The sequence below is a fragment of the Alosa pseudoharengus genome, unplaced genomic scaffold (assembly GCF_046254945.1).
Source record: "Alosa pseudoharengus isolate Yale_2024_CS ecotype anadromous, Long Island Sound unplaced genomic scaffold, YU_APseudo_1.1 YU_APseudo_1.1_scf_1, whole genome shotgun sequence".
Classification (NCBI taxonomy): Eukaryota; Metazoa; Chordata; class Actinopteri; order Clupeiformes; family Clupeidae; genus Alosa; species Alosa pseudoharengus.
This window is the reverse complement of record NW_027468564.1, coordinates 57,089,837-57,105,924: the sequence shown is the minus strand read 5'-3', so window position 1 is coordinate 57,105,924 and position 16,088 is coordinate 57,089,837. Positions and strand designations below refer to the sequence as shown.

Genomic DNA, 16,088 nt, shown 5'->3' with positions numbered 1-16,088 from the left:
TATGATGCTATTAAACTTCCAATCCACGACCAAATCGCTGAACTCCAGAGGAAAATTCAACTGCTTGGTAAGTTAGACTCTAGCTGCTAGTTCTATGTCATGTGCACCTGTCGTTCTATGTGCTGGCAAACATTAGCCAAGGCGTTTTACTAATTTCACAGAAATATTACATATTATGTTATAACTGTATGTTATCATTAGTTGAATGTTAGTTAGCTCTATCTGACTTTCAAGTTTTGCAAACATTTGCAGTTAAATTGCCTCTCCACGTTGAATAAGATGACGTTAACATTATCACAGGCCTGTGCTGTACTTTGGCTGATGTTTTCGTATTGCCAGCAGTCTAAATAGCTCAAATTAATGCAGTTATGTTAGGCCATATTTGGTCTTCTTAGCTATTGTTGAAAGAAGGTGACTTGCCTTTTAATTTGTAATTAATACAAGTAAATAAACTGATAGATAGAGGATTTGTCATACAGTAGGTTTATTTTTGGAACAGCTGGAAATTGTTTTGTCTCTTTCTTCCTGCAGAGGGAGACAGAAGTGCATACTATGAAAGTTCTCAGTCCTCCATCAGAAAGAACAAGGAAACCGTTCTCCAGTTAAGGCAGGACAACAAAAGGCTTCACAGGAAACTTGCAGAAGCCCTTGCAGTATGTTGGTCAATGGCACTCCTTCAGCACTCAATGTTCAACAAAAACACATAACTTAGGCCGAACGTTTTAAAAAGTGTGACCGTTCTGATTACGCACCTGGCTGTTTCCCCCAGGGAGATGAGCAAGTAATAAAAGAAGCTTTCCAAACCCGAGGAACGGAGAGAGCTGCCTACCGCAATATGTCTGGGAAGGTAATCTGTAGATTTTTGTTTTTTTAACAGTGAAATTGCTCTTAAAATGCTACTGTAGCGATTTTAAAAGAGAACCATGAATTCCGCAATGTTCCCCATAAATATACTGCATTTGATGGATATACTGTATATTTGTGTTGACTGACAGGAGGCACTCAAAGTTCTGGACCAGAAAGTGTGTGATAAGATGAAGAAGCTGAATGCGTTGAAACACACCACACAAACGCAGCTCAAGCGCCTGGAGGACCTGCGTCTGCAGTACCAGAGCCTGAAGCCAGAGAACAAGCGCTCGCAGAGTGGAGCGCAGAGCAAAAAAGAGGAAGAGGAGAAGGTAGCATGTGGTCTTGCTCACCTACTCCCAGGCTATGACCTCTCCCTCTCTCTCTCTCTCCTCTCTCTCTCTCTCTGTCTCCCTCACTGTCACACACATACACATGCCATGAAACGCAGAGAGAAAATCAGCTGCATAATACATGTGTATGCGCAAATCCCTTATCTTGCTGGTTGACGCAAACTTGTTTACTCTCATATTGTAAAATAGTTATTCTTCAGACCAGTGACTAACACCACACGTCGACTTCCATTATACACATTTACCTGAAGGGCTGTTTTATGTGTTATTTTTGTGCTAGAAACTGTCATTGACATGTAACCCTCGTCCAACAGAATGAAGGGGATTCCGTTGAGATACATCCCCAAAAGGTTATCTTTTATCTTTTCTGCAATGCTCACCACCTATCATTAGCTAGCTAGCCTCCTGTTGCATGTAGAAGTTTCATTAGATGATTGCATGATGTCCCTTGTGTGTGTGTGTGGATGGATTGGTGGGGGAGGTCATGAGAGTGTGGATGTGTGTATGCATTCATGCTCATTTGTGTTGTCCAGAACTTGCGGATGCTTGAGAACCGTCTGGAGAAAGCCCAGCTGAAGTGTCAGGAAGCTGAATATATCATGCGGGGCTACCTGAAACTCAAAACCCATCTGCAGGTAATTTGACATGGGCTGCTCAGGCAGATGAATGCACTGCAGGGCAAAACGAGACTAGAAGCTGAGCCTATTGGTGATGCTATCCCATCCTACATGGAGACAGTATAGACTGTAATTGTATTGGCTAAACATTTTGTGAAATGATTTGTTTCTTTATTGTAATGATTTAAGTCACAGAGTAAGTGCACTGTGAAATAAGTTGAAACACATATGAAATCTCCTTTTTATGGGCAAAGGGTAGGTTGCCATGAAATGTCTCTATTTTAGGTAACAGGTCATTGTTTATGTAAAAAAACAAGGACATTTTTTTACAACAGAATGCATGTTTTGTGTGATCTACTGGCATGCTTCATTAGTAATGAATATGTGCCCCCCATTCCTGGATCTCCCATTCTCTCTTCAGGAGGAGAGTCTGACCTTCCAGTCCCAGCTGGACGGTCTGGAGGCCGAGATCAGGAGACAGAAGCAGGAGCTGCAGGATCTGCAGGTCATGAACAACGATGCAGTCCTGTCCAAGGAGACCGCTAAGGTAGGTCACCTGCAGCATCTCATTTAATGTTGGCTTGAGCAAACATCCGTAGCAAACAGAGGAAATTGAGTCCGATCATTATCGAACAATGGACAAAAAGAAGAATGGTGACAAACTAAACTGGCTCACTTGATTGTGGAGCCAAGGTCTTAGGTTGACGTGTGGTCCCCGCCTAATGTGCACGTGTGTGTGTGTGCGTGTGTGTGTTCTCCAGGAGGAGCTGCAGCGTCAGGAGGAGCAGGTGTATCGGGAGCGCAGGGAGAGGGAGCGCATCCTGTCCTTCTTCAAGAAACAGGCGGAGGAGCGCAGGGCCCAGGCCGAGCGAGTGGAGAGGAGGGTGAGGCAGCACTCTGGACACCAACACCACTAACGCAGCGCTACTGAACATCACCCGCACTGCCTCAGTCACACCTTACTTTAGAGATGCCGAAGGCCAGTGTTTCTCAAAGTGTGGTCCAGGGACCACTGGTGGTCCGCAAGCTATCCCAAATGGTCCGCGAGCAGACGTGGTAAAATATAATAGATGAGTTGTTTACAATATTGAACCAACTTGTATATAAATCCAATTTTTAAGGTGGTTCAGTGAGTAGGCCTATTGTGTAATACTGAAGTAGGTCTACTGTTTTTTTTTTAGCTAGGTTGTCCATGATTTTTTAAAAATGATTATTGGTTAAGTGGTCCTTGGTCTGAAAAAGTTTGAGAAACACTGCCATAGGCTATTGGGAAACCGCCTCTGCTACAGATATGATATATGTTGATGCTGCCTCTGCCACTGATATGTTGCTGAAAATGTGACCTCACCTTTAACCTTTCACCTCTCAGGCCCAGCGCACAGCCATGCAGCCAGACGAGCTGAGCAGTGAGGCCCAGCGCAGCACTACGGGGATCGGGGAGGAGGAGCGCGCCATCTCCACGTTCGAGGAGGCTTTCCGCCGCATCAGAGAGGCCACCGGGGTCACCGACACTCGGGTGAGGACTCTCCTCAAGTGGACTAAGTTGATCATGTCACACGTCAGATGTCAGTGTGTGTGAGACAGTGTTGAAACTGTGTGTGTGTGTGTGTGTGTGTGTGTGTGTGTGTGTGTGTGTGTGTGTGTGTGTGTGCAGGAGGTGGTGGAAAGGTTCATCACCCAGGGAGACACCCAGAGGCACCTGCAGGATCTGAAGGAGGAGAATGAGAGTGTGCTGCTGCAGCTCAAGCAGCAGAGGGACCAGCTCCAGAAGCACTTCCAGGACACCAAGTACTCTGGAGAGGCCAAGCTGTCCAGGTCAGGGCTCACACTCAAACAACAACACAAAAGTGTTGGGTCCATATGTAACAGAGGTCGTAATTCGTCCGCCGCTCACGGCCCTCGAACCCGCCACCTCGACACACACCGGCATGGGAGTCGAACGCTCTAACCTCTGAGATAAAAGCCCAGGCTTCCAACTCAGCGGTTAGAAGCGTTCTTAAGGTTAGGGCTGTGAGGATTTACACGGGCAACTAGCACGCTAGCTCAGTTCGCCTCCGTTACACATAGAGGTCGTGTCCATAGACCGTATAAACAAGTGTCTGGAATCAAAGGTTTTTACAGGGTTCCAGCAGCCCTGATTGAGCTCCAGTTAGTTTCACTGGGTCAGGGCTTTCCACATTCAAAATACCTCCTCAAGCCACCAGTGTAGTCTGTAGCTTTAGGGTATCTGGAAAGACATGAAGACAGCACAGTGAGTCCAGATAGTGAGACATGAATGCTGAATAGAATGACATGTACAGACAGAGAGAAGATTTGCAGGGATTTTGTTGTTTATTTGTCACTGCTGTATAGGCTGATGAGAGCTGGCTGGTCCCTGCTGATGTGTTCTGTGTTCTATGTTCTCCCCCTGGCAGTGAGCAGCAGCTGCTGGAGGAGTGTCAGCGCCACCTAGAGGAAGAGGAGCAGCGGCGCGACGTGGCCAAAGAACACCTGGATTGGCTCAACCGCACCCTCAACACGGTGCACGCTGGTGTGGAGCACCTCAGTGACAAGCTGCAGCACATCCACCTGGTACCGCACACACCCCCCGTACCTCCTCTCTACACCCATTCCGACTAGCAGGCGTAGCGTACCAGTGAAAACAGTGATAGTCTATCACTGTCACAGTAATAATAAGCTGTTTTCACCTTAAACACACATTTTTGGATTGTTTAAATCTAAAACTGATAGAGTTGGTGACTCTCACCATCAGAGTTCAACATACGCTATCCATACCTATCTAAGTCTGCCTGCATGACTGGAAGATATGTTTTTTTAAGCATCCAGTTCAAACATACAACCCACAAAACATCCCCTGCTTATTGTGAAGGTCTATATGGTCGTTCTCTTACTCTAGCGTTTTTCAAATCATCCATCAGATGATTCAGTAGCTGATTTAGTAGCTTAGCTGATTCTTTAGCTGATTTAGTAGCGTAGCTGATTTAGTAGCTGATTTAGTAGCTGATTCAGTAGCATAGCTGATTCAGTAGCTGATTCAGTAGCTGATTTAGTAGCATAGCTGATTCAGTAGCTGATTCAGTAGCTGATTTAGTAGCATAGCTGATTCAGTAGCTGATTTAGTAGCTGATTCATTAGCTGATTCAGTAGCTGATTCAGTAGCTGGTTTAGTAGCTGATTCATTAGCTGATTCAGTAGCTGATTCAGTAGCTGATTCATTAGCTGATTCAGTAGCTGATTCAGTAGCTGATTCAGTAGCTGGCTTAGTAGCTGATTCAGTATCTGATTCAGTAGCTGATTCAGTAGCTGATTCATTATCTGATTCAGTAGCTGATTCAGTAGATGATTTAGTAGCATAGCTGATTCAGTAGCTGATTTAGTAGCTGGTTTAGTAGCTGATTCATTAGCTGATTCAGTAGCTGATTCAGTAGCTGATTCAGTAGCTGATTTAGTAGCTGGTTTAGTAGCTGATTCATTAGCTGATTCAGTAGCTGATTCATTAGCTGATTCAGTAGCTGATTCATTAGCTGATTCAGTAGCTGATTCAGTAGCTGATTCAGTGGTATCTAATAGCTCCCTGTGGCCACGTGTCCCTTGTGCTCATGCTCTGCGCTGCTGCTGTAGGCGGAGGGCGAGCGGCCGCTACTGGACTCCAGCTCAGAGGACTACGTGCTGGAGCTGCTGACCCAGGCAGAGCAGAAGCTGCAGCTGCTACAGGAGGAGCTGCAGGGCAAAGACCTGGCGACCCTCACCAAAGAGATGGAGGAGGAAGACGTACGTGTGTGTGTGTGTGCATGTACATGTGAATGTACATGTTTGTGTGTGTGTGTGTACATGCGTGTATGTGCATTTGTGTGTGTACTGTATGTGTGTGTGTGTGCCTGCATGCCTGCATGTGTACGTGCATGCGTGTGCGTGTGTGTACAATTTGCATTATCGGTACAGGTCTGGGCTATGTTTCAACTAAGCAGGATACAGATAGCTTTAGAACTTTCACTGGGCTTGTTTCTGCATGTGGGTCACACCATGAATGCCTCATTAGCGCCCTGTATCATAATGAGCTGCCTTTAGTGGCAGACTGCAGACTGACATGTGAATGTGCAGGTCTCATTGTTGAGGAACTGCTCAGCTTTCTCAGATCTTAAAAACGTCAGTGACCTTGGCAAGGATGTCTCAAACATCTCAGAGAACTGGAACCAGTTTAATCTAGTCTTGATCCTTTGTGTCTCTTCTGTAATCCAACGTTATACTGGTTTCTACAAGTTTTGAGTTGTACTGTATTGTACATCTTACCTGCAGTTTCAGTTTGTTTTAGTTTCAGTTTAATTTGTGTGCAAAGCAGGCTAATCAGGTATTATGTTCAGATTATCAGACCAACAAGGTGTGGGCATTTAGGTCTTTTATAGACATCAACAAAGGTTCCTGATGTGATAGCAAATGTTATTGTTTTCATTGTGAGCAGAAGGCTGTTCCACCTTGTGTATTTATTCCAAAATATCTTTGTCAGTATTTGTCAGTATCTTTGCCAATGTATTTTTCATTTGCATATGTGCTGTATGAAATCATAAGAGACTGTTGGCTAAAAATATCTTTACTAGATTAAATAGAGATTGGGAGTGTATTTTGTCCACTAGTTGTCCATTCTATTAGTGCAGTCCAGGCTCTGTAACTGGGAAACTACGTGGCTTGGACTAGACATATACTGTTCTAATCAACACATTGGACTAGCTATATGCTGTTCTAATCAACACATTGGACTAGCTATATGCTGTTCTAATCAACACATCGGACTAGCTATATGGTGTTCTAATCAACACTTTGCACAATTAAATTGAGCTCAAATCACAACAAACATTTGCCAGAATCATGATCTGTGCTTTGAAATGTAAGTTTGTGTCTAATCTGTTCAACCAATGTTTTGGTCCATTGCATCAAATGCGTTTTGCCTTTGCTCTTAATCTTTGCAGTTTTATGCGAGCATTGAAGGGAAGCTCCCCAACTACAACACCCGCATCCAGCTGCCTGAAACCCAGAGACAGGATCCTTATGACGGTCAGTGGCTCCCAGCACACCTTCTGCTCACTCACAAATGTGCACACACTCACTGGGGTCATTAGCCACATTCTGCTGTTCTCTGAAACACAGACAGACACGACTCCTCACTTGAAACGCCACACGTTTCATTCGGTTGTGAGTGCTGTGCTCACACTGCAAGACAACACATAGATAGATAGATAGATAGATAGATAGATAGATACTTTATTGATCCCCAGGGGAAATTCAAGCATTCTGTTGAAACATTTCCAACATGCCAGACATCCAACCTGATTGGTTGGAGGTGGAATGCCAGAAATCCAACCTGGGCCTGGTCAGAAGGTGGAATGTTAAATTCTTGCTCAAACTGCACAACAAATGCAGTTTTTCTGATTGTAAAATGTATGGGTGCGACTGAATCAGGGCTCTCAGTACTCAATGCAGCCTTATGCCTTGACCTTGTTCATCACACACACATACAACCCAGGTTCCCTCTTTGGCCTGAGTACACACTACCTGACAAATATCTGTATTCTCCAGTCATAGCAAACGAATAGTGGACAAATTCAAGCCCTCGACATGTTTCTTTCTAAAGTACAACTTTGCTTGTAAGGCATTGGTTTCTACTGAATCCCCTGAGACCATTTGCTGTAATTGACCGTGAAACAGACATCAAATTGAAGCCGCCTGTTTTGTTGTGCTATGCACATGTTGAGTGATTCAGTGTTGGTAGAGTGTTCCCAGCCCAGCGCAGGTGCTTATTAGGTACGGTGATTAATGTGGCTATAGGAGTGTCTCACGTGTCTCTCAGCCAGTCTGTCGCACATCAGGTGTGAACTATGTGAGTATGCAAACGACGAGGCTTTCGCTCGACAAAACACCAGATGCCAAGATGTCAGATGTTCTCAGAGGGCTGTTGCACATGGGTCTAAAAGCATTCATGTGCAATCACAAAGTCAAAAGTCAAAGTCAAAGTCAAAGTGAGTGTAGCGTGTTGACGGTGAGTGAGGGCTGGATGCCTTGTGGAATGTTGCCCGGTCACAGAATGCTGTTAATGTTAATCTCTACCTCCGCACACCATGTACAAGCTGTTCCAAGTGGAGTTTTGAACCCTCCACGTGCCTTTAGCATAGCTGCCATACTAACTGCTTCTCCTGAAAACCCTTCACGTGCCTTTAGCATAGCTGCCATTCTAACTGCTTCTACTGAAAACCCTCCATGTGCCTTTAGCATGCCGCCCATTCTAACTGCTTCTACTGAAAACCCTCAATGTGCCTTTAGCATGCCGCCCATTCTAACTGCTTCTACTGAAAACCCTCCATGTGCCTTTAGCATATCTGCCATTCTAACTGCTTCTACTGAAAACCCTCACTTGTTTGTTCTTTCTCTTTTATTGTCGCTACAAACAGAAGAGGAGGACAGCGGGAATGACGAGAGTGACATCATCACGCGGACAACCCTCAAGCGCCAGTCTCAGCTGATCGTTGACTCCAAGACCAAGAGGAAGCCACGTCCCAAGAAGAAGAAGGGCAAGCTCTGATCCCAGGTTTTTACGGCCTGATGGTTTGCATGATGGCTCGACCAACGCTCAGAGACAGATCTGATCTCACGTCCCTTCCTCCTCTACACAGAAGGCTCTTTATTTCAACTAGCTGTAGTAACTCCACCGAGTGTGATGCAATGAAGTATAACGTCATTTTGTTTCCTTAGAACAGATGTCTGTATGCTGGGTCTAGACCTAGACATGTAATATTTCCACTGCAGTGTCATGACACAGTCTTTTGTACGCACCGATTGCTTGTATCTCCATAAACCACTGTATGCTACCTCCTCATTATCACCTGCACATGACACAGCTGAATAAATGACAGTGAGAAAATGACAACACTCAGGTGAGATCATTCTGTTCTGACTGGAGGAGTTCTGAGTATGATCACCGAGTCTTTTGAGTCTAAACATGGTCGATGTGGGATGGGGGCAGGCAGGAGAGAGAGAGAGAGAGAGAGAGAGGTAGTAGATGGCGTACATGTATTCAACTTGTATTTCACTGTGGCATCACACACACATAATAAAAACTGAGATGGGTCTTGTGCCCTGTTCAGAACGCTGTGTGTTACCACAGTGTGGCTCCATGTCATTCTGACTGGCTTGAGAGTTGCATGCTTTCGCAGCAGTCCACTGACTGTTGTCGCCTGAGGCCGTCCAACATTATGCAGGGAGCAGCTGAGAAGGAGAAAGAGACTCCCTCAGCACCTCACTATACTTGGAACCTGCTAAACATTCTGCTCTGTTCCACTTCACTTCAACTCCTCTGTAGGCCGCGTCACTCAAGTCCAATGCACTCCAGAGTACTGACTGTATTTTGACAACAGAAGGTCTCCAGCTATAGTGGCACAACACAAATGTTCTGTTCATGTGTTTTGATTTTAGTCTGTCTTATGATTAATCATTAACAAAAGCATTGATTGGTATTCATCTATGTATATATATATATATATATATATATGTGTGTGTGTGTGTGTATGTGTGTGTGTATTAAATAATATGATTATGCATATTAGGGTAAATAAGGATCTTTCTTGAATTGATCTTTCTTGAAGAACTTTGCAATTTAATGGCCTTTATATGGTAATTGGTTTGGTAATTGTTTCTAGAAGTTCATGCAATCCATATGCACATGTTGAAGATGTAAAACATAACAGTTGCATTGGTTTATTGTGTCCTCATCTACTGAACAGAACCTGGTTTTCCTCTTTGAGCCCAATGACTGGTGTTCTCGCATGCACAGGATGGTAGCTGGTGACTCTGACTGACACAGTTACATAAGCTGCCTGATCAGAGACAAAGGGGTTTTCTGTCAGCTCTGAGTCACTGGGATAAGATGTTCTGTGTTTCATGAGTATGGGTGTGTGAGTCTGTGAGTGAGTATGTGTGGGTGTGTGTATGTTTGAAGGAGTGTGTGCTGTTTATGCCATTGAGTAGTTGGGAGTGCAGACCATGGGCTCAAGTGTCAGGAGTGTCAGGGTGTTGGTGCCATAGCAACCTAACAGCATTTTAACTTATGCCCTGACAACCAAAGTGTTTATTTAGTGTGAAGGGAAAGGTATCCACAGATTGTCTCTAAGACTTAAATAAGTATGAGAAACTGCAACGAATGTACAAAGACTATTGTGATGACCCATAGGCCAAACTCAAACTTGAGTTTCCATTGTGAGTCTCATGTAGTCTTTTATAACCACATGTTTAATAACCATGCACATTTCTGGAGTGAACCGTCTGTGTTGTCTAGGAAGAGGTGAACGAGAGCAGTTTGTCGGGTGTTTACTTTTGATAAGCAGGTGGAAGGGGGGTATTTTTGGCTCAAACACAAAAGACGTTACACAACCAGCTGAAGGTCAAGATCAAGAAGAGCATTCCTCTGATGCAGGAAGTACACATTTTGTGTGTGTGTGTGTGTTTATATAACTTGCACTATTAACTTGTTTTACTTTGTCTCAAGGTTGAGCCCATTTCTGACCCTTTAACACACTACACAGGTGACGTCCAGAAAAAATTTGAGCTAGGCCCTGTCCTCAATAGGGCCTCATTTGCCTTTAACCTTCCCAGTAGAGGGATAAATGGAGGGGGTAAAAAAGTGAGCAGGTGAAACAAAGGCAAGTAGCCTATAACTGTACAGTCCAGGGGGTCGTTTCTAGAAAGCGTCGTTTGCTAACTTGCGTCGCAACCTTGGTAGTACGCTCCATCGTTCTTGGATTTGGTGTTTCTAGAAAGGGTAGTTCGAACTCTCAATCGCAAACAAGGACGCAAAGTTTGGTCGTTTGAACTACTGCCCCTAGGCAGTCGCACTTGTGTCGTTCCTTGGTAGTTCCTGTTGGTGTCCTAACCAAAAATCATAACCGCCTAAACAAAAATTGCGAAGTGGATGTTTATCTCGTGACTCAATGATTGATATATCCTGTTGCTTAATTTTGATTAAGACACTGACTCCCCTACTTAGCTCATTCTTGCTATTTATGTTAATTCGAGTATTGCCTTGCCTTTAGTATTATAATCTTCATAGACTTTTACAACAGCAGTGATAAATGGTGTAGTGGCTAGAGCAGAAGACTTGTTATCCCAACGTTGTAGGTTCAATTTTCTTATGATGTGAGATTGTCCTCTTGCTTCTCGCTACCTGCAGGTGAACTGTGTGACACATAGATTAAATTGTTTTTGACTGATGTCTTGTACCTATGGTCTCTCGATGTAGAGTGACTATATACATAAATATGTATGGTCAAATCCTATTGTTGTGTCTCGTAGGCCTACTCTTACTCAGAGATGAAAAGAAAAGAAGAGATAGGATGCGAACTCCGGCCGAGCGCGCAGTGCCGTTAAGCCACGAGACAGTTGATAACCTATGGGATACCCAGATATTTGTCCAGGCTATATATTTTTTCCAACACATAGATATTTAACACAACTAATCACTCATATTGGTCTGTTTAAGTTAACTGTTTTATATGCTTGCAATAGGTTTAGGTTTTGGCTGATGGCAATGACAATACCAGCATTAATCACTCGGTTTAGATTAGAAACATGTCGACATAGGCGGTGACAGAACATTTCTAGGGGGTGGGGTATTACACGTTGCCACTGTTTCCACCAATGATATGTATCGCTGCATCATCAACAACGTTGTTGGAACTATGGTGTTCGAACGTCGGAGGTAGCGAATTGCGACACAGGTACGATGCTTTCTGGAAACAGGTGTAACAGTGTCGTTGTTTGGTCGCAAGTTGCGTCGTACCATGGTGGTTGAGCAACGCCGTTGCTAACTTTTCTAGAAACGACCCCCAGGGCCGTAGTCACCATAGACATTGAGGGGGACGTGTCCCCCCCAATATTCAAATATGACCAAAATGTCCCCCCCAATATACGGACATAGAAAAAGAAAGAACGAATAAAGTGCTACACTAGGCCTACAGGAAACCAACACGCATCAGAAATATAATCAAACGTAACTAACACACAAATTAGTGACCTATGGTTCCAGAGTAGCCTACACCCCTGAGTGGTTTGTCCTGGTGATTTTCCGTTTTTCGTTAGTGGCGTGCGCTATCAAAAGCTTCCATTTACTGCACCTTGCCCTACGTGAGGTAGGGCTGTCAACAATATCGCAAAAGCTACCGGTACAATTTTCACAAAACTTATTGGAAAGGTGTAGCACAGGCTAAGGAAATCCCATACATTTTTGGAGCCGATCAGACTGAAAGGGAACATTTTCCATATTGTAGCCTATTCTCTTTTTATTTTATTTTATTTTATTTTATTTTAAATGATGAATTTGTGCAAGCCTGTGTCATTTCTTTAACGTCTTTCAACATAAATAATGCATTCATATGCTAGTAGTAATGCCAGAAATTAGCGTTTATAGGCCTCTTAGAAATGATTGTTGCATCTTACATATTATTTAGATGCGCACTCAATCGTGCATCCATGCAGGCAAAATGTGGCGACAGCACACAAGTTGGAAAAAACTTTTACAATGTGATGATAGCCTACAGTTAATGTGAATCGCGGACAATAACCAAATAAAGGAATTTGCACCACCATTCACCAATTAAAGGCTGTAGTAGGCCTAGTGTTTCTACATGTTGGCACAAAACGTCATTTCTGTCAGAAGCCAGTCTATAATGCATACAGGGGTAACACGAGGTGAGTCAGACAGAAGAGGGGCCTGTCTTAGTAGCCTATTCCTGAATCCTGTCCCTTTCAAACTATGTTAAAATTGTGTGATTAGCCGCCAGCATAATAAAATCTAAATTAAAGATAAAAGACAAAATCTTATTAGGCCAAACCTATGAGTCTAAGCCTTAGTTTAATCTTCAGGTGTAAGTAATAAGTCAAAGAACCACATTCTGTGTAATATAGAGGTTATCATATGATACTCTAGTTTGTAATTTCTTTTAAAGTATACATTTTGAAAACAAATTCACTGGTCCAGGGATGGATTACTGAATGGGCTTACTGGGCCCAAGAGCTCAGGGGGCCCTGAAGCCCAAGCCTCTGTGTGAAGTTGCTTCTTTTCCACCCTTCTCTTTTCACAAAACTCACCAGAAGTCATCTGGTGGGTCATTTTTTAAAAAATCTTCCGTGGGAGAATGCCTCAGGACCCCTCTATCTGAAGGGGGGGGGGGCATCTGTGCCCAGGGGTTCATAATCCATCCATGCCCTGCCTATGTCCGTCAAAAGTTTGGAATACCCTAATTGACTGACCTAACTAACGACTTGTTTGTGATTTTTAATAATATTTTTGCATGGTAGGAAATTTATTGAAATTCTGTTTGGGGGTCCCTCAGACCCCACCACAGATTTGGTCCCCCCCAATGTTGAGATCATGACCAGGGTTGGGTCAGATTACTTTGAAATGTAATCCATTACTGACTACAAATTACATGGCAATTTTTGTAATCAGTAACGTAATCAGTTGGATCACCAAAAACATGTAACGTAATCTGATTACTTTAGGATTACTTCAATAAATATGCCCATTACTGTAAGTAAAAGACACCACCACAGAATTGATGAAAGAATTCTCATTCTATTTTTCTCCACTCTTCTCCAAACATGCACAACTCAGCTTAACCTTTATAAGGGCACACCTGGACAAAGAATTTAGCTTTCACTGGATTTTTGTGACCCAGGGACATGGCCTGAGATTGGCATAAAAAAGGGAAGCATTAAACCCAAATGACACCATGTCCATTTCAATTGTGGGGGTGAGAAATGTATTATTTTGGGATGTTTTTCAACCAGGGGGACCTGGTAACTTTCTCAAAGTAAACGGTAACACTAAAACAAGAGGCTACATTAAGATTAGGAGGAAAAGATCAGGCAGTGTGCCGAGAGACCTGCCCCAATAGTATGTAAGTTAGTAAGTTAGTATATCTTTTTATCCCGTGAGGGACATTTGGTCTCTGCATTTATCCCAATCCGTGAATTAGTGAAGTCGAACCAGCAAGCCCAAAAGCCGAAGCCCTAACCAGTAGGCCATGGCTGCCCCAAAAGGCAGCATTTGAACATTAAACCACACAATGATCCAAAACATACAGCCAAACAAGGCAAGACATGGTTAACAGAGAACAATATCAACATTTTAGAGCGGACCTCAATCTGTCAAAAAAGTGAGCACAAGGCCAAAGTGATGGCAAATAATCGTTCCTGCCTCAAACTCCAGATTGCTGCTAAAAAGGTGCAGTCTACAATCATTGTGGAGACATGAAGAGGCTTGGTGGGTATTATATGAACCATTTTGAGAGTTGTGGTGGTAAATAAAGATGTTTCCAGTGATTGTTTAAAAAGGGTATGAATAATTTTGAAAACACAATTTTTCATAAAAATGTTAAAAAAGATGATAACACTTTTTTATTCCATGTTTTTACCACATTGTCTTGCAACCTTTTGGCATGTGCAAGTGTCATTTTAAGTAAGAAAAAACATATTGGTAAGGAGAAAATCAATATTTGCCAGGGGTATGAATAATTTTGTTCTTAACTATATCTTAAAAAAGTCTAAAAAATGTGAACATCAAAATTAACGGCTTGTCAAATTAAAAGATAGCTAGGCTATCATAAAAAAGTTTCATTGTTTGCATGATAAAATGTAATCAGGTAATCCCCAACAATGTAACTGTAATCTGATTACACAATTTTTTTTATTGTAATCTGGGCTGATTATAGTTACTTGATTTTTGTAATCTGATTACGTAATCCAGATTACATGTAATCCGTTACTACCCAACCCTGATCATGACTACGGCCTTGGTACAGTCAAATATACAAAGTGGGCTCGGTCATTTGGTTGCACTGTAGGTCCAAGGATACATATAAATTGCCTATTTAAATATAGGGCGATGAGTGATATGATACGATGAGTGAGTGATATGATGAGTGAGTCATCATATAAAAACATCATCATATTCACTCAATCTGAACCAAATAGTGGAATCATTGAGGAGATTTAATTTCAGTAGGCCATGGTCTTAAATATAATACAATTCCTGTAACCTAGCAACGCTGTTCACTTCCCAAAATTGTGTGGACACAAAATATTTCCATTAGTCTAATTAACATAGGCCTACTTCATTGGGCGGGCCTTAATTGGGTAATCCTGACATGACCTCTTTAGCTCTCCTGTGCGTCTGCAACACACGTCATACCGCACGGTGCACTGACGTGAGTTTGACACAAATAGCTTACCTGTCCGACTAGTCAGATTGCTATTGTATTGATTTCCCTGGATCAACACAATAGTCTGCACCAAGTTTGGCTGTGAGGAATCTGAGGATAGCCTCTTTGACACCAGACCGTGTCTCAATTTTGAGAGTGGGTCTGGAAAGTCTTCATTGACTCACAACTTCCTGGAGTCTAAGGGTGCATTCAAGGCACTTTGGAATGACAAGGACCGCCCCCGTGGCTACTTTGTTTTTCCCACAGCAAGTGTTCATGTGCTTTGCCGTCGGAATGTGTGACAAACACGGATGCCACAACAAAGGTTAAAACATACATTCACTAATCCTAAATAAACAACTGTATTTGCTTAAAATATAGTGTAAGACGCTTATGAAAGAAAGATATGCAGCTTTCAAGTGACAAAAACGGCAAATTCCCAAGTTCACATTAAAACTGTTAGACATGAAAGGCCACATTGTATCAAGTTCTCTATCCAGATATGGATATTGTTGGCCATTGAAGTGACTACAATGCGTAGCCTATTTGTAGCTTCATTGTGCGCAGCCGTCTATTGCCATGTAACACTGAATCATGGCGGGTCAGTTGTTTAGCTACACTAGCTGCCTTAGTCCATGAGCCACAGGGGGTCGTCACTACCACTTGGGGGGGCAAATTCTCACTATATTTTTCTGAAAGCTTCATATCTCTGGAGTATAAAATGGTATGATAGCAAGTTGGATCTTGTAGCTTTGTGGCTGTACAGGCCTTCAAAGTTGACCTCTGATTTGAAAAAAAAGGAAATTCCGCCTATTGGCTTTTTTTGTTAAAACACTCATAAGAACCCAGAAAATAATCCAAATCTTATTATTACTGATGCATAAGTGGTGTTTGATGTTGGCATACATATTTTGACTCATTATGTGACTTTGCTCTTCATTTTGGTTGATAAAATTCAAGATTTATGTGCAAAAAAAAGCTAATTTGAGTTTTCAGAGCAACATGTTATGGCAATACCTGAATGCAGACCT

General features: G+C 42.8%; 1 protein-coding gene across 1 annotated transcript; it reads left to right on the top strand.

Moving 5' to 3' along the window:
• The first annotated feature begins 796 nt into the window (after positions 1 to 796).
• odad3 (outer dynein arm docking complex subunit 3) lies at positions 797 to 8,688 on the top strand. The gene is made up of 12 exons (XM_076276886.1): positions 797 to 847; positions 996 to 1,178; positions 1,514 to 1,549; positions 1,733 to 1,834; positions 2,238 to 2,363; positions 2,578 to 2,700; positions 3,186 to 3,332; positions 3,471 to 3,631; positions 4,231 to 4,387; positions 5,438 to 5,587; positions 6,781 to 6,865; positions 8,257 to 8,688. The coding sequence occupies exons 1-12, from the start codon at positions 836 to 838 to the stop codon at positions 8,385 to 8,387; spliced, it is 1,413 nt and encodes a 470-aa protein (XP_076133001.1). The 5' UTR covers positions 797 to 835; the 3' UTR covers positions 8,388 to 8,688.
• The last annotated feature ends 7,400 nt before the right edge of the window (positions 8,689 to 16,088 follow it).